The 19319-nt window shown below is 34.5% G+C and overlaps 1 protein-coding gene across 4 annotated transcripts in view; it reads right to left on the bottom strand.

Annotated features, from left to right (window-relative positions):
- dpf3 (double PHD fingers 3) overlaps window positions 1-19319 on the bottom strand; it is a 43600-nt gene that overhangs the window by 2867 nt on the left and 21414 nt on the right. The window contains exons 4-11 of one of the 4 annotated variants that reach the window (XM_030128554.1): window positions 19095-19228; window positions 18807-18902; window positions 18614-18686; window positions 18084-18125; window positions 16217-16372; window positions 12078-12206; window positions 4455-4567; window positions 1382-1463 (exon numbers count right to left, since the gene is read on the bottom strand). In XM_030128554.1, coding sequence (XP_029984414.1) covers window positions 1382-1463; window positions 4455-4567; window positions 12078-12206; window positions 16217-16372; window positions 18084-18125; window positions 18614-18686; window positions 18807-18902; window positions 19095-19228 — 825 coding nt within the window. The remainder of the gene's footprint in view (window positions 1-1381; window positions 1464-4454; window positions 4568-12077; window positions 12207-16216; window positions 16373-18083; window positions 18126-18613; window positions 18687-18806; window positions 18903-19094; window positions 19229-19319) is intronic. The other 3 variants (XM_030128555.1, XM_030128556.1, XM_030128557.1) reach the window with 3 other exon arrangements.

The following is a 19319-nucleotide window of genomic DNA, read 5'->3' as shown; positions in this document are numbered from 1 at the left end:
TTTGAATTCCAGGCGACCCCAGACATTCAAAACAGAGACATTTTAATTGCTAAATTAATTTGTTTTTGATCGTGTAATAGTTTGCTAAAATATATTGCAAATAAATGTTAATTTTTGGCAACATTTAGGCTATATAACAGTGATTTTCAACCTTTTCACCTGGAATTCAAATGGGGTCGCCTGAAATTTCTAGTAATTGATAAAAAATTTAAACTTCCAAATAAAAATTTACATCATATAGCAGTGGTCCCCATCCTTTTTTGCCTCGTGACCCCATTTTAACATCATAAATTTCTGGCGACCCCATACATTGAAAACAGACATTTTTTTGGGCTAACATTAATTTGTTTTTGATCATGTAATAGTTTGCAGTACTACGTTGCAAGTAAATGTTATTTTTAGACAACATTTAGACGATATAATGTAAATTTTTATTAGTAAGTTTTATTTTTTTATATAAATTATTAGAAATTTCAGGCGACCCCAGACATTCAAAACACAGACATTTTATTTGCTAAGATTAATTTGTTTTTGATTGTGTAATAGTTTGCTATAATATATTGCAAATAAACATTAATTATAGGCAACATTTAGGCTAAAAACAGTGATTTTCAACCTTTTCACCTGGAATTCAAATGGGGTCGCCTGAAATTTCTAGTAATTGATAAAAAATTAAAACTTACTAATAAAAATTTATGTCATATAGCCTAAATGTTGCCTAAAATTAACATTTATTTGCAATATATTTTAGCAAACTATTACATGATCAAAAAACAAATTAATTTTAGCCCCAAAAAAAAAAGTCTCTGTTTTGAATGTCTGGGGTCGCCAGAAATTTGTGATGTTAAAATGGGGTCACGAGCCAAAAAAAGTTGGGAACCACTGCTATATAATGTACATTTTTATTAGCAAATTTTATTTAAAAAAAAAAAAAAAAAAACCCAAAAACTTACTAATAAAAATTTACATTATATAGTCTAAATGTTGTCTAAAATTAACATTTATTTGCAACATAGTACTGCAAACTATTACACGATCAAAAACAAATTAATTTTAGCCAAAAAAATGTCTCCGTTTTGAATGTCTGGGGTCGCCTGAAATTTCTAATAATTTATTAAAAAAAACAAAACAAAAAAAAAAAAAAAACAACTTACTAATAAAAATTTACATTATATAGTCTAAATGTTGTCTAAAATTAACATTTATTTGCAACTTAGTACTGCAAACTATTACACGATCAAAAACAAATTAATTTTAGCCCAAAAAAAGTCTCCGTTTTGAATGTCTGGGGTCGCCTGAAATTTGTGATGTTAAAATGGGGTCAGGAGCCAAAAAAGGTTGGGAACCACTGCCCTAAGAGAGTGGCTCTGAGCTGAGTTACCTTCAGGAGGTTGTGTCATCGGAGGCTTCAGGCAGTACATGTGGTATCCTCTGTCACAGTCATCGCAGAACAACAGCTGGTCCTGTACAGGCAGAACACAGGCAACAGTTTCATAATGTATGAACAGTAAAGGGCAGGTGATATGGAATAGAAAAAACTACTCTTACACTTCAAATAGAATATCAAGCACATTGAAGTACAGTCCATGTTTATAGGGTGCTTGCTCTTTATCCAATTTAAAATTTCACTTTGAAAACTGCTATCCCCCCCCCCCCCCCCCCCCCCAAGACCTTGACTTCACACTGCAAGAATCCAAATCTTACCAAGTGTATTTTTCTCATTTCTAGTCAAAATATCTCATCACATTTAAAATAAGACATAATCACCTAAAGAGTAACTTTTCAGTGAGATATAAGAACTTATTTTTAGACAATAGATCTGGAAAATCTTTTTTCAAGAAGTCTTGCCAAGATAATTTCCACTTGTTCCATTGGCAGATATTTTTTTTGCTTAATTCAAGATTTTTTTTGTTGCTAAATTTCTGCATAATTTTCACTTGTTCCATTGGCAGATTTTGTTGCTTAATTTAAGATTTTTTTTTTTTTGCTAAATTTCAAACAATCAATCAATCAAACTTTATTTCTATAGCACTTTTCATACATGGTACATGTAGCACAAAGTGCTTCACAACAAAACCCCCCACTGTCCCGCAGTTGTAAATAAAAATACAAGCAACAAAGTAAAGTTTACAGTAAGGGTTTAATTAAAAGCTAAACTAAAAAGATAAGTTTTGAGTTTACTTTTAAAAATATGAACACTCGCAGCGGACCTCAGGTCCTCAGGTAGGCTGTTCCATAGTTTGGGGCCATAAATGCTGAATGAGGCCTCACCATGAGTCTTAGTGTGGACTCCAGGAACAGTTAAGAGATTACTACCTGAGGACCTGAGGGTCCGAGAGGGCTCATATGTTAAAAGTAAATCAGATAAATAAATAGGGCTAAGACCATTAAGAGTTTTAAAAACCAATAAAAGCACTTTAAAATCGATCCTGAAGCTCACAGGGAGCAAGTTCTGCATAATTTTCACTTGTTCCATTGGCAGATTTGTTGGCTTGAATTAAGCAAAAAAAATCTTGAATTAAGCAAAAAAAAAATCTGCCAATGGAACAAGTGAAAATTATCTTGGTAAGATTTCTTGAAACATGATTTTCTAGATCCATTGTCTAAAAATAAGTTGTTATATCTCACTGAAAAGTTACTCTTTAGGTGATTATGTCTTATTTTAAGTGTGATGAGATATTTTGACTAGAAATGAGAAAAATAAACTGGGTAAGATTTGGATTTTTGCAGTGTATGTAGTTTTTTGGTTGAGACTGTACCTGTTGTCTGTAGTAGAAAAGGTCATTTTAATAAATGTATGAATAAATGAATGCATAATTAACAGTACATTATGTTTTACTGACAGAAATGTTTTCAAATCATATAAATTTCACAAAAGTGCATGAATATCACACAAACAAGCTTCACTAGAATCATTCCAGTACCGACCAATTAGCAAAATCATATCAACTTTTTTATAAATGTTATAAATTATACTTCCTCACACTCCTTTTCAAATATGCAAATGAAGTCATATTTTGTTTTCATGTATATATTAGGGCTGTCAAATGATAACATGTTTTAATCAGATTAATCACAGGGTTGCAGTGGGTTAATTTCGATTAATCACAATTAAATATCATTCATTTTTAATCTATATTAATCGTGTTTCATTTTGCATGAGCAAACAGACTCAAGAAAAAAGAGAATATAAATGCACTTAACATGTTTATTAACCACTTTAAACAGTTTCAACAAAACAACTTGAAACAGCTGTTCCGTCTCGGTTTTTATTGTACCCATATTTCCATCCAGAGGGCCAACGTGCTGTTTAGCATCTTCCATTTTTATGGGTTGATTCTGCTGCCTGTCATAACGACCCATTTGTTCATGCGTGACGCTAACTCTACTTGGACAAACTGGCCGAAATGCGTTGCCAGAAACGTTCAGAGTCATTCTGCCCTGCATATGGGTTAATTGCGTTAAAATTTTAAAATCAGATTAATCATGATGATGGATTAATCAGTGTTAATACGTTAATTTTGACAGCCCTAGAACACTGGTCTACAAGGAAAATGCTTCCAGAATAAAAGTAATGAAATTTTACCACATGAGAGTCACTGATAAAGAAAAGTCAAGTCAAAATGTTGGTTGGCTGAACTTTCCAAGATACAGCCTTGGGTCAAAATGTGAAATTCAAGAATTAACGAGAGAATGGGTTTGATTCAAAAGGAATATTTGTCTCAGAGCTACAAGATCTACTTCAAAACACTGTCTGCACATTAGAATACATTCACTTTACAGGTTCTATTTAGTAGAAGATTTATAAAACTATTATATAAATGTACAGAAACCAATATATATGTTATCATATACCTTGAAAACATCAGCAAACCGGCACTTTTGTCATTCATTTTCCAATTAATCTTATTAAAATACGTAACATTTAGCACATTTAATGTCTGAAGCAAATCATTTCTAAAAAATTGTAGACCAGTGGAATCTAATACTCAAGTTTTTCATGTTTTCTTGCAATCTGATTTATTTCTAAGGACTAAAGTAGGCTTACTTTTTTTTGTTGCATATTCAAAACTAATATGTTTTCCTCATGTATTTCTTATCTCACAAGATTATGTGCCTTTGAACATACTCTAAAATTCGACTTTGGGGGAAACTTTTTTCCATATTTTATAAAGACTTAAACACAAAGTTCCAGACTTTTCAAGGTCTGGAAAACAGCATTTCTTAAGCATTTTTTAAGACTTTTAAGACCTGCACAAGCACCCTGTGTTTACTGGCTGTGACAGGGTGAACGCTCGCTGCAGAAATGCTGTGTCATTAAAAAGAAATCAAGTCAAATTCAGTAAGCTTCAAAGAAAACATAAAAAGGGAAGCTCGTAACAACATATAAATGCTGACATTTGTGGAGCCACACAGGATATAAATAATTCTCCCTTCCCTGTCGCTATACATACATCATTCTCTGACGTGCCACACAGACTGCAAGACTTGCACTCGATGCACTGCCACTGGTATGTCCTCACTGCCTGCATCATGTTCTCAGTAAACTGCAGACATGTGGGGTGACCTGTGGGTGGAAGTGAGGACATACGGGAAAAGTGAAGAGGGAAGAAAGCAAGGTTTTACCGAGCAGGTCAGTAGCCTCTTGCTGTGTAATAGTTAAGAAATGTGTGGGAGAAGAAGTGCTTAACGCTGCAACTAATGCATATAAAGCTCTGGGGAAAAAAAAAGTAAGAGACCACTTCAAATGTGAAGACCTGAACCCAGTGAAAACAAGAGGAAGATGGTTAGTCACAAGCCATCAAATAGAGACAAGCTGCATTGTAGTTTTGCCAAAGCATGCATGCTAAGACACATGAAAGCTGTGATTTTGGTTATTTATTATTTTTGAAGACTCCCTATATTATACTTTAAAATTATGTTATTAAAAATGAATATTAACTTGTTTTCCTTGTGTTATTTTGTGGTTAACTCAGTGGTTCCCAACCTTTTTTGGCTCGAGACCCCATTTTAACATCACAAATTTTTGGCAATCCCAGACATTCAAAACTACAAAAAATTTTTTGGCTAAAATTAATTTTTTTTTGATCATGTAATAGTTTGCTATAATATGTTGCAAATAAACGTTAATGTTACACAACATTTAGGTCATATACAGGGTGGGGAAGCAAAATTTACAATATTCTGAGGCAGGGATTGAAAGACAGTGTATGACCAATTAGTTTATTAAAAGTCATGAGAATTTATTTGCCACAAGAAAATGTACATAATAGAAAATCTTTTTATTCTATTTGTCCTCCTTCTTTCTCAATAACTGCCTTCACACGCTTCCTGAAACTTGCGCAAGTGTTCCTCAAATATTCGGGTGATAACTTCTCCCATTCTTCTTTAATAGTATCTTCCAGACTTTCTCGTAATAGTTTTGCTCATAGTCATTCTCTTCTTTCCATTATAAACAGTCTTTATGGACACTCCAACTATTTTTGAAATCTCCTTTGGTGTGACGAGTGCATTCAGCAAATCACACACTCTTTGACGTTTGCTTTCCTGATTACTCATATGGGCAAAAGTTTCTGAAAAGGTATGGATAATAGTGTTAGGTATGATTATGACATCAGTATATGTTTGGTTTCAAAACAATTGACGTAGTGCCTGCTGAGAAAAAACAATTAAATGTTCATTGTAAATTTTGCTTCCCCACCCTTTATATAATATAAATTTTTATTAGTAAGTTTTAATTTTTAACATTTTTTTTTATCAGTTACTAGAAATTTCAGGCGATCCCATTTGAATTCCAGGCGACCCTATGTGGGGTTCCGACCCTAAGGTTAAAAAAACCCTGCATTAACTGCTCCCAATCCCCTTTTTTAAGTTGTGTGGTACAGTCTGTTCTTTCTCAAACTGATAAAATCTTGCACCACAAACATCTGAAACCAGCGTTCAAGGGGTTAAACTAAAATGAGGAGGAAAGAGGGTCTTATTTAGAGGTTCACCTGGGGTGTATATCCACTAGCAGCATTGGATTAACGTCGATCCTTTTACAGTGAAACCTTGCCACTTTAGTAAGTTTTTTTTTTGTCTTTTTTTTAATCAATTACTAGAAATTTCAGGCGACCCTATTTGAATTCCAGGCAACCCTACATGGGGTCCCGACCCAAAGGTTGAAAAACACTGGGTTAACTAATACATTTTTTGTTATTTTGACTATTTTACATGAATAAATCCTAGTTGAAATCAAACATGTTTATTTCAGTTGGAATTTGGACAACGATTACAGCAGTTTCTAGAACAAACAGATAAAAGTATAAACAGTAAAACCAATGATCTCATAACGTTTTAGAGCACTGTATTGATTTGTTGTCCAAGTTTTAATCATTTGCCTAAAAAAAAAAAAAAAAGTGCCAAACAGTTTTATACAGAAACAAATCCTTATTATTTCTATCATAATTCAGATTAATTGCTACAATGAGCCTGTGCCTGTGGTTCAGACGGCTGTAATTGCAGCCCTTGACAGTCTATGCAGCTGAATAAAATTGCAGTGTGAACGGTTATGTAGCCACAAAAAAGACAAATGATTATATGTGAGAAGCAAAGCACAAGCAGTGATATGTGCAGAGGAAAACACCGCTGAGTTATATTTTCATCTTCACATTAATCTACTCTGACAACCTTCATCAACTGATATTTTGGTAACTTGTCTTCACGGTCCCTGTTGTGATAACATTTTACACATCCACACCCTTTATATCATCCCCATAGTGTGCGTCACGCTCACATTTATCTCCATCACCTGGGTATCAATGGGGTATCAATGAGCCATGAATGAGCCGTAATCAAGGATGAACTGATTTATGCCAGAAGTGGGAAAACAGCCAGAAACACTTTAAGGCATTTCCTATGAGCCTCCAGTGGGTGAGAAAAGACAAACATGGCCTGAGCGGAATTTAAAGCAGAAGGATTTCATCTGCTGTCTGCCTTCTCCCCAATTAAAACTGAGGAATTACAGCAAAGGATGAGTTAGTTTTATCAGTCTGATGCATGGTCTAATATCTTAAATGGAGTCCACTTACAGCAGGCGTTTAATCACAGTGTATGATAACCTTACACAAAGAGAGGAGCGATGGAATATTTACTGATTGACTCTTATCTCTGCTCTTTAGAGTCCATGTGCATTCCTCCCTTTGCCACATTAGAGGCCATTCATGTTTATTTTGTCACAGAAAACTCAAGTCTGTCGCGTCTACAGCAGGGGTGTCAAACTCATTTTAGTTCAGAGGCCAAATTCAGCCAAATTTGGTCTGAAGTAGGCCGGACCGGTGAAATAATAACATACTAATATATAAATAATGTCAACTCCAAACTTTCCTCTGTGTTTTAGAGTTAAAAAAGTAAAATTATCCAATGAAAATGTTTACATCTACTAGCTATCCTTTAAAACATGGGTGTCAAACTCATTTTAGTTCAGAGGCCAAATTCAGCCAAATTTGGTCTTAAGTGGGCCGGACCAGTAAAATAATAACATAATAATATATAAATAATGTCAACTCCAAACTTTCCTTACATGAAGAAAAAGTTTACATCTAAAAACTGTTCTTTAAAACAATGTGAATAACATGAACACCCTAAAATTTCTTAAGTAAATAAGTGCAATTTTAACAATATTCGGCCTCAGGTTATCATTGACGTCATGTTCATTACAACTTACAGATCACAGTGGATCTACAAATACACTAAATATTCAGTAACAGGCAGAATATTAACAAAATTACACTTGCGTCTCTTCGGACATTTTAGGTTTTTCATATTTGTTCAGGATATTTACATTTTCTGTGAAATTATAGTTTGTTTTAGTGTAAATACAGGCAAATTACATGAAAATATTTACATCTACAAAAAGAAAAAAATTGGAGTTGTAAGAATTTATAGGTTATTATGATAATATTTTTCCTGGTCTGTATGTGAAACCTAAAACAAAATTTTCTGTGATCATCTTAAGTGTAATTTTTGCGTTTCACAAATTCATCCTGCGGGCCGCAGTTGGCCCCCGGGCCGCATGTTTGACACCCCTGGTCTACAGTCAGTCTTTTCAGTCCAAACTTTACAGGTTTTGTCCATGGTTATCTGATGCAAATAAAGACACGTGTTCTTTTTGATTATGAAAATGTACTGAACAGGAAAATCCACACAAGTATGAAAAAATAGCAGCGTCCATCAGATTCCCTCAAAAAACAAGGCTTTTTGGTGCATTTTTATGACAGTAACTTGCATCTCTTCCCAGAGTTCAGAGTAAACCTTTCCACAAAGAGGTGCCTTCAAGGTGAGCCACTGTATTCCAAGTCCTTTAGTGTTTCCCTCATGTAAAATATTAAACACAAAAACACCCCAAATATTACTGTTATCAGCTGTCAGCCATAGCATCATCATCTGAAAACAAAATGTCTTCCAGCTTGGCATCTTCAAAGCCATGAAACGCGGTGTTTTTGCTGTCTGACGTGCTGCCGAACAACTCTTCGAGAAAACTCATCTTCCTCCCATCCTTCTTCACTCCTCCTCTTCCAGCTACCACGAAAACATCAGTGTCAGAGCAACACAGACAAGGCCACAAACTCCTGCAGCTGTAACTAATGCTACTGTGGCATGAAAACATTTCACTGCTGAATTATTTATCCTGCTCTTTTTGTGTTCAGGGTTGAACTGTTGTTACTAAGGAATCCAGTAGAAGCCACTTTGGGTAATGTGGACAAAACAAGAAGAAAAAGAAACCAAAATGCAGCCAAATATGCCACAGGGCAGGGGTGTCAAACTCATTTTGGTTCAGGGGCCATATTTAGCCCAAATTGATCTGCAGCGGGCCAGACCAGTAAAATAAGGACTTAATAACCTATAAATAATGACAAATCCAAGTTTTTCTTTTTGTTTTAGTACAACCCCCCCCCCCCCCCCCCCCCCCCAACTACATTATGAAAATATTTACATTTTACAAAAAAGATGTCAATAACATGAAAAAACTGAAATTTCATTTGAAAAATTAATGCAATTTTAGCAATATTATGCCTCAACTTATTATTTATACACATACATTTACACACAATGTTACATAAACATTTGGTAACAGGCAGACTATTGTTAAAATTTTGGAGTTTGGAACTAAAATTTTAACAATTTCTACAATATTCCATCTCTTATTATTTATTATTAACACAACTACAGACCACATTGGATCTATAAATGCACAAAACATTTAGTAACAGGCAGAATATTGTTCAAATTGCATATTTCGGGTTGTTCATCTTTGTTTTTATTTATGTATTTATTTGCATTTCATTGTGAAAGAATAGTTTTGTAAATGCAAATATTTTCACAGTGTAATCTTATTTTTTTCACTTGAAATTTTTCCACATAATTTTTCCCAAAGAAAATTTGTAGTTGCCATTATTTATGGGTTTATTGTGTTGTTATTTTTACTTGAGATCACATTGGTCTGTATGTGGAACCTGAACCAAAATGATGTTGACAATCTGGACTATTCAGGTTAATTTTTGCACTTTCATCCTGCAGGGCCGGAATGGAATCTTTGGTGGGCTGGATTTGGCCCCCGGGGCGCATGTTTGACACCTGTGCCTTAGGGTAATACATGAAAACGGAGCAAAATAAAAAAAATTTAGAAAAAAAGAGTAAAGGCATGTCGTCTAAATGCAGAACTCCTTACCGATGGGGCAAGGCTGACAAGGAGAAACATACAGGATGGAAGCAAGCGGCAGGTCGTATGAATCCATGAAAACTTTTGAGATGAAATATCGCACAGAGGCAGTTGGTTCTCTAGTCTCATGGTCCCAGGCTCATTGACAACCCACTGACAAGACACAGTAGCAACATCAAACCTTCATTCACTGCACACCAAAAACATCTGATCAGATCGCCATCAGGTTGGTTTGGATGGAAACTACTTGCAACAATTATTGACTGATTACAATTTGATTTTGAAAAACCCCTTTTATTTTATTATTAATAGTATACACTGATGTAAAACCTTATGGGACAACTTCTAAACTCAAGATGTGCCCCCCCCCCACCATCTTCACAATATTATTAAATAGTTTTAACACATGAAACAGAGTCTTAAACTGCATCATATTTGTGATCATTAGTACATGTAGCAAAGATAAACATTACAGGGAGGTAGCAAGGAATACACATGGAAAAAAAAAGGGAAACAAAAATGAAATGTTCAGTAAACAAATTAAAGTATGAATAAAATAAAAACCTGAATCATTATTTAACTAATGCTGTAGGGTGTATGTTTATTTACTTTGTGCAACATGTGACAGGATATAGCTATAGCACCTGTAAGTCATATGTATATGAAGCTAATGCTAATGCTAGTTAGCTTAGCTTAGCAAAAGAGAGGAAACAGCCAGTTTGGCTCAGTCCAAATAGAAAGTATTTACATTATTAAATTAATAACACATAAAAATATAACCCCTTTTTACGGATTTAAAGAAGCTGCAGCAATGTAAATACGTAGGTTTCTGTGCCTGAAGAATTAAAGCGTAAAAATAACTACAATTTATATTAATTTCAACTTTGTATAAAGAACTGCCTCTTGAAAGTATAGAGGGCTTTTTTGTGTTGTTTTTTATTGTGTTTATATTTATCCATTTGCTTTTTAATGTGGACCATGAGTCTGAAATAAAGCTTATCTATCTATCTATCTATCTATCTATCTATCTATCTATCTATCTATCTATCTATCTATCTATCTATCTATCTAAAAACAAGGGAAAAAAGTTAATTCTAGTTAGTTTTAGTTACTACTGCACATGATAAGGCTAATTTTCTTGATGCCAACTTAAACACCAGTGGGCTATCTTCACCTTAACAGTCCAAAAATTAGAGTATCAATCTATTTAATATTATTGTTAATATCAGCTAAAATTTGCTTAGGGGTCTTATTTATGTGTTTGTGCATAAGAAATCAATATAAGTGAATCCCCAAAGGAACTTTGTGTTGGTAAATGCAAGTTATGCAAATTGACAGGATTTCAGTTCTGTTCAACATGTTGATGGTCATATGAACTATGTTTTCAGCTCAAAAATGTCCAATTTCGTCACAATTAATGCTATATTTTCATGTCACAAATGGCCAAGTTATATTTGAACTGAATTTACCTGAAAAACAAATATTCTATTCTTTTAGATTCCCCAATTTTTCTTACAAGATTATATACTACATATCACATGTTTTATTTTTACAGGTTCAATATGGAGTATGGTGCTGATCCATCCTGCTTATGTTACGCAAATACATACATTAAGAAAGTCACATGTCACTTTTTAAATCAACAGTTTTCTAATAATAAGCATTTTTATAAAGAAATAACAATTCTATATTGTTATTTCCTCTTTAGTATGATGATAAACTATACAATAAATAATTCTGATCCTAGTTTTTGCACAGGGATCATTTGTGGAAACGGTGACATGGCTGCTGAGCATCAGTATGATGGGATCCGTAACAACCATGTCACATCCGTCCACTGCCACATTTTGTGTTTTTGTGTCAGCTGTTATTGTTTTAGATCCACAATACTAACATTTATGAATAAGAGGAGAATTAGCAATACTAAGTATATAAGTTTATTACTAATAAAGTACTGGTACTGACCAGAGCATCATGGGTAATGTCACGTCTGTCCACCAGCAAAAGTTTTCACATACACGTGCTATTCAAAATCCAATATTTCTGAAAATATAGCTTCCGCTGTCAAATAATATCAGTAGTCTGTGCACAAATGTATTAGCATTATTTCAACACAGTTCTATGCATTTCTTACAACTATTTTTTGACAAAAATGGCCACTCATTTGACCCTCTAAGTAAATTTTAGCCAATATAATATTTAATAATATATCCTTTAATTTTTGCCATATAACTATATTAAGACTGCACTGGAATCACTTATTTTACATTAATTTAAATCCACTGATCTGAGTCTAATCCAGCCATCATTTGTGATGTAAGTAGATATTGACATGAACAGAGAAAATGAAGGTTCTGGTGAAAGACTTGGGACTCACCGGAGCGTCCGCAATCCGAGCAGGACACCAGCTCCTCCGCCTGGCCCGTCTTCCTGTTGGAGTCCTGGTCTCCCAAACAGAAGTCACAGTAGTCGTTGGGGATGATGGAACCGTCTGGACCCTTCTGAGCTGTCGGCAAGGACAGAGGTGTGAGGAGGAGAAAAACACACGCTGATGTTCTGACATGCATCACCACATATATGCATTTATCACTCTCAGTAGAATATACGGCAAATATAGTAGATATGTACAGTAAACAGTAATAAAAACAAAAATATATTCCACAAAAAACAGCAATATTGTAGAATAAAGGACAGGAAAAGGATAAAAGACCATGACAGCCTGCGGGACATTCTGAATGTGTGTAACACAACACAAAATTATAAAAAAAAAACATTCAGACTGTCAACCCCAGAGTTGAAAATGCACTGAATCAAAATAGAGGTCAGTAAATACAACAGAGGATGTTTAGTTCTGTTTTATGTGTTTCAATATCAATTCAATTTATACAGATTTTGACGAGATATGGGACCAAAATGTTTAATTATGGCGTGTTTTCTCCGGTTTATTTTTTGGGTGTGTAGGGAATAAAGTAATAAGAATAATATTATTTTGGTGAGACTATGATTAACTATGTACTTGCAGCTTATACTAATGTCAGGAGGTGGAACTGTTGTAAATACATGATTAGGGAAAAGTGGTGGGATAGTTCAGGGGTCACGTACAGCCCAATTTGATCCCAAGTGGGCCGAACAAGTCAAATAATAGCACAATAACCTGGAAATAATAAGAAATCCAAATTTTTCTCTTTGTTTTAGTGCAAAAAATTAAATTAACCCATAAAACCCAAACATCCTCCACTGACCAAAAGCATCTACTGATCTATAATGTTCAATACCTGTTGATCCACTAATCCTATCAATACATGTAAATAACTGAGGTAAAATGCAGTTTGTCATCTTTTCATGGTCATCAGATATGACCCATTTGGACGTTCAGAGGCTCCGTAGTGAACATGAAAACACTGTCATCTTCTGAAACTTATTCACCAGTAAAACCCATGGAGTTGGATCAATGACAGTGGATGGATAGACTTGTTTTATGCTCAGTTAATGATACATTTTGCTGGAAAACTCGCTTTTTCGTCTGTTTCTGTCCAGTTTCTCTGTTCTGATATAATAACCATTGAATATACTCTGAGCTGTTAAGACTATCAGCATCAGTGGTGTCAAACTCATTTCTTCCAGGGGCCACATTCAGCCCAATTGGATCTCAAGTGGGCCAGACCAGTAAAGTAATAGTATCATAAACTATTAATAATGACAACTTTTTCTTTTTGTTTTAGTGCAATAATTTACAAACTATCCTTTAACAAAAAACACGTGAATAACCTGAAAAAAATGAAATTTGTAAGAAAATTAAGCACAGTTTTAACAATATTATGCCTCAATATATCATTTGTACATGTGCATTACGTACAATGTTACACAAACATTTGGAAACAAGCATAATATTGTTAAAAGTTTGGAGTTTGGAACTAAAATAAGAACAATTTCTCATTCAGTTTCTCATTTCCCCAGGTCATTGTTCTTCTTGGTAGATCTTCGAGGTTCAACTGGACTAATTTTGCTACAAAAGAGCAAAACTAGTCCAGTTGAACCTAGAAAAAGGGAGTTGTCACTGTTTATAGGTTATTATGCTATTATTTTACTTTAGATCATATTGGTCTGTATGTGGAACCTGAACTAAAATGAGTTTGACACCTTTGATTGTTAATATCTTCAGTGTAATTTTTGCACTTCCCAACTTCATCCCGCGGACCAGATTGGACCTTTTGGCGGGCTAATTTTGGCCCCCGGGTCGCATGTTTGAGACCCCTGATCTACATTATCAATAAATTAAATATAAGAAAATACATGATTTACACAAGAGGCTAATATTATAATAAATTTTGACAAATCACATGGGAAAGACAAAAAATATATAGGAAGTTGTGAAAAAATAGTTATCGGTCTTTAAGGGTTATATTATGATACTTTACATTTACAAACTATCATTCCACAAAAAATGTGAATAACTTCAACACCCTTTCATGCATGAATTATCAGAACCTTAATCAATACTTTTTTCCTAAGTGTTTTTACTCCTCTTTAGGCATGAAAAAAGCAATGCAATTGAATTTTTTTATGAACCTATTTTTCATGGAGTTCCACTCAGCTGGACACCATGCATTTAATTTTCAAAGCAAAGAAACATGTATTTAAAATTCATCATCAGAAAGTGATATACTGTGTGAAAACTATGAAATAAAAACATTTTTAATGAGTGCTAATCTGATGTTTTCTCACATTTTATCATATTCAAATATTAGTTATTACTCATTTCATGGAGATAATATCCTCTTGAGACCCAGGAAATTCACAGTTTTAGCTTTTTTACATTAAAAATTTGTCTTGATTGGAAACTGCATAATGCAACAGTTTTTTCAGATACATTTTAAAAATTATTTTTAGTAACCCTTTCATGCATAGTGGTCACTACAGTGGACAGCTGTTCAAAAGGGTTCTCTTATATACTTACAGATTTTGTTGCTTTAGTTCTATATCAGCTAACACAGTGGACGCTTATGTATCGTCCCATACAGTGTAATTCATACCATTACTGTAGATTTGCTGTTCTAGATAAATCTGATCTGCAGTAACATGACTGTAAAAAAAAATGCTAATTGTTATTAAACTGTAATTAACAGTTTTGGGTTTTTTTTTTTGCATATTATCTATATGCAGGTATTGTTAAAATGTAAGAAAACATCAAATTAGCAGCATTAAAAATGTTTTTACCTCATAGTATATCAGTAAATACATGTTTCTTTGCTTCTAAAATGAAATGCATGATGTCCAGCTGAGTGGACATTTTTGTAATTCAATGAAAAATAGGTTAATTAAAAAAAAATTCGATCACATTGTTTTTTTTTTTTTCATGTCTATAGAGGAATAAAAACACTCAAGAAAAAAATCTTGACTGAGGTTCTCATAATTTGTGCATGAAAGGGTTAATTTATTTTTTTAATGGAATGTCCTTTGTAATGGACAGTATTTTTTAAGTTGTCAAACTTTTGTCCCCTTTAGAGGATAAAATGCATTGCTGAATCTCAGGAGGATATGCAAAAAAAAAAAAAAAAAACAATAAAAACTTTTTTGTTTAAGAAAACTGTTAAATACGGTCTTATAACAATTAGCAATTAATTTACACTAAAACATGTTAGTGCAGATCCGGTTTATCAAGAGCAGCAAAGTTACAGCAATGGTATGAATTGCAGTGTTTTGGATGATGCATAAGAGTCCACTGTGTTGGCTGATATGGAACTAAAACAACAAAACCCATGAATATACAAGAGAACAGATGTAGAATAACTGTCCACTGTAGTGACCACTATGCACGAAAGGGTTAAACATTATGCCTCAACTTATTATTCATACTAGGGCTGAACGATATGGACAAAATTTCATATCTCTATATTCATGCCAGATATCTCGATATCGATACGAAACGATATGACTACAAGTTCGGTGAAAACCAAGCATTTTTAAGAAAAATACGAACATCATAATACTAAAGACTGTGGAAAGTGCAGTTTTATTTATAAGAACTCACTGCCAGTCATCAATATTAATATAAAGTACGAATAAATAAATTACAAATCAAACATTTTACTGCAGAAAATGTTTTTTTACTGCAGAAATCTATATCGTTTATATCGTTGCTTTTTCGATATTAATATCTTGAATGTTCATATCTAGATATCGATACGATAACGATATATCTTTCAGCCCTAATTCATACACATCCGTTACAGATCACAGTCGATCTACAAAAGCACAAAACATTTAGTAACAAGCATAATATTGATGAAATTTTCGAGTTTTGAACTAAAATGAGTTTCAAACCCTTAACTTTTAATATCGTCAGAGTCATTTTTCAAAGTGTAACTTCTCAAATTCACGCCACGGGCCAGATTGGAACCTTTGAAGGGCCGTATGTTTGACACCCCTGTTCTAAAGACAGTGTTGAATACACTCCTAGTACACAACTAGTACAAATATAATGATAAAAATGAAGCCAATAATGTTTTGACGTACTGCGTTTGTGCGTCTTACGTTTGTGGTTGTCTGAGCTGTGTGGGGGGGACGGGGCCATCTCCACTTCTTTTTCCTCCTCTCCCTCTTCTTCTGCCAGGTGGGTGTGGGTGTAGTGGTAACTCAAGCCAGGTCGGTTCTTATAGCGCTTTCCACAGACTATAGATAAAACATAAATGTGTTCAGAAACATGTCGAATTTTACAAAATACAGATATTCCAGGTCAATATTAGTACACACCTTTGATGGTTTGGGGCCTCTATCATCATGTGTGTAGGTTATAGCAGAAAATTGGCTCTACACCTACATTTTTTTTTTTTTTAATCAAACCCCGACTCATATATGTAGAACTGACATTGATTTAACTTGTAGATTTAGATTTGAATACACAGAGAATTACTAATTGATGACATACAAAACTGGTAGTTTCAATAAAAACGGCTTGAATATTAAAAATGGCAGCATATTATTAACGTTTTGACCACAGCAAAGTGCAAACACAACATAGGCGATGTGCGGTACAGTGGCAAACAAAAATTTTAGACCATAATATTTTAAGTAATGGTTGTTAAAATATTTTATTAGGGTTACAATAATGAAAAGCTAGCTATTTAAGTGTTTGATTAGCACAGGCAAACCACCACAAAAAGCTTATCAAGTAACAGTTTTTTTTTTTTTTTTCCTGTGATGAAGTGATCCATCTAATATATAAAAAGTAAGATTTGTACAAAAGCAGCATGTGTGTTTATGATAAATAAAACTGTCTAGTCTTGTATTGCGACAGTTTTTGGATCTTTGACAGGTCTTCAGTGAATGCATTAAAGCTGTAGCCATCATGGAAGTTCGTCATTCTATTGTAGGTCTGTCCTGCTTTTGTGCCACAGTTTTAACCCATAAAGACCCAAACATCCACCGCTGCCCAAAACCATCTACTGATATAAACTGTTTAATACCTGCTGATCCACTAATCCTATCAATACATGTGAATAATTGGTGTTAAATTCAGTTTGTCGTCTTTTCATGGTCGTCAGATATGACCCGTTTGGATGTTTAGAGGCTCTGTAGTGAACGTGGAAACACAGTCATCTTCTACAACATCGATTCACCAGTAAAACCCATGGAGTTGTATCAATGACAGTGGATGGACACACCTGTTTTGACAATCAGTTAATGATGTATTTTGCAGAAAAGGTCACTTTTTCTTCAGTTTTCTCTGTTTTGATATAATAACCTTTAAATTTTCTTTGAGCTTTTATGAACATCTACATATCAGTGAATTAGATATAAGGAAAAAATGTGGTTTATACTGAAAAAAACTCAAAATAAAAAGGATGATATTACAAGATATGGTCATATATCACTTAAGAAAGGTTAAATATAGAGAAGGGAACTGCCATAAAAGTAGCACAGGGTCTTTATGGGTTACAAAAACTGTAACCATTATGGACATTTAACCATAACACTGCACTCCCTCATTATCTCTCTGAGTTCTTACTGTCAGTAGTTAGAAATCGTGATTTTCAGAAAAGTGTCTCCTAGTGGAAAGACTTCTACAATGGCTACATCCCAGCTAGAGTGGCCTGAGAAACATGCTAAGCTGCTGCTTAATTTCTGAATTGCGCATGCCCTGCAATAAGCGAGCATTAGGCATGTGGTGGAGCGTTAGTGCCATGCAATGCTTGCACTGAATTCAGAAAGGGATGCCTGGACTAGCAAAAAGCATTTAAAGCATTAGGTATCTCAAAAAAGGATTAGCATTCAGTCAGTCATTCCCACACCAGATGCATGAGGAAACAAAAACAAAAAAAGCCAGTCATAAAGACAGTTCATGGAGCACCTAGAAAGACAAGATGGCGACAGGTTCAGATACCTTCTTCAGCCTTTTTTGAGTTATGCTTTTGTTTGTATCTATCTGGAACAGAGAAGACACAAAAGCAAACAATAAAAGAAAGACAGAACAAGACACAAAATGAGGATGAGGTACATTTGTTTGAGGCTCCGTCAGCACAGCTTTCTCTATCCTTGCGCCCATGACAAAACAATCCTGGGGAATTCTGTCCAAGTACAAAAGTAGCATGCTAGTCAGGTCTGGATTAACAGCAAACTGTTCTTCATGCTGCAGAGAACTGCTCTCAGAATATAAGAGGAGAGGCCTGTCACTGACAGATGGGAGAGAAAAGGACTTCTCTGTTTTTCTAAATATATTTCTTAAGAATGTTAAAGTGGTAAGAAATGAGAGGGTTTCAGGTCATACATACTTGGTTTTTGCACTTGTCACAGTGAGCCTTAGGTGATACCGATTTGGTATTTTCATGATGTAACGTTCAAAGCACAAGATAGTGGTAGAGATCACATGAAACCACAGGACATACAGCGGAGGCGAATATTTGCTTGTCTTACTGTCACAGACGTAGGGTTTGTCCTGGTCATCGTTATTAACAGCCTCTGTCCTCCTGCGACTTGATCCTCTGTTCTGAAAGAAAAATTCACCAAAACTCCACTGATATTTATGCACATAAAAATTAAAGATTTATTTTAAGTCACAGTACTTAATTTTTTAACACTGCTAATGTGCTGTATCCAGGACACTCACTTTGGCTCTGTTCCTGTTCTTTCTCTTTGGAGTATCCAGTTCAAAGTCTTCATCATCATGGAAACCGTCTCCATTTTCATCTGCTTCCAAAACTCTCTACAGAGAGAGCAGACACACACACACACACACACACAGAGAAAAAAGAAGACAAATCAAACTGTGTACACATGTAAAAGGTTTGAAATTAAAATGTCTGTCTGATATTTCCACATCTACCTTTACAGCCGTTGCAACAAAAAACAAATTAATTAGTCATACGTCTAAATAATAAAAAATATGAATTAATACCTGTATTTCCAGCAAGGTCTCCTCCTCTTTACTGATGCTGTTTTTTTTCTCCAACAGGCTATCCCCCCTCAGGAGGGCCTCCAAGGCTGTGGCCTCCCCTGGGGGCCCCTCACGCTTAGGGGCCAGCTCAGCTTCTGAGGAGGTAAGAACAGCAGAGAATAAAAGAGAGGACAAAAAAAACATAGGGTGTCAAGTGTGTGTGTGCATTGGAGGCGGAAGAAAGGG

The sequence above is a fragment of the Sphaeramia orbicularis genome, chromosome 24 (assembly GCF_902148855.1).
Source record: "Sphaeramia orbicularis chromosome 24, fSphaOr1.1, whole genome shotgun sequence".
In the NCBI taxonomy this organism is placed as follows: Eukaryota; Metazoa; Chordata; class Actinopteri; order Kurtiformes; family Apogonidae; genus Sphaeramia; species Sphaeramia orbicularis.
This window is presented reverse-complemented; position numbering and strand designations above follow the sequence as displayed.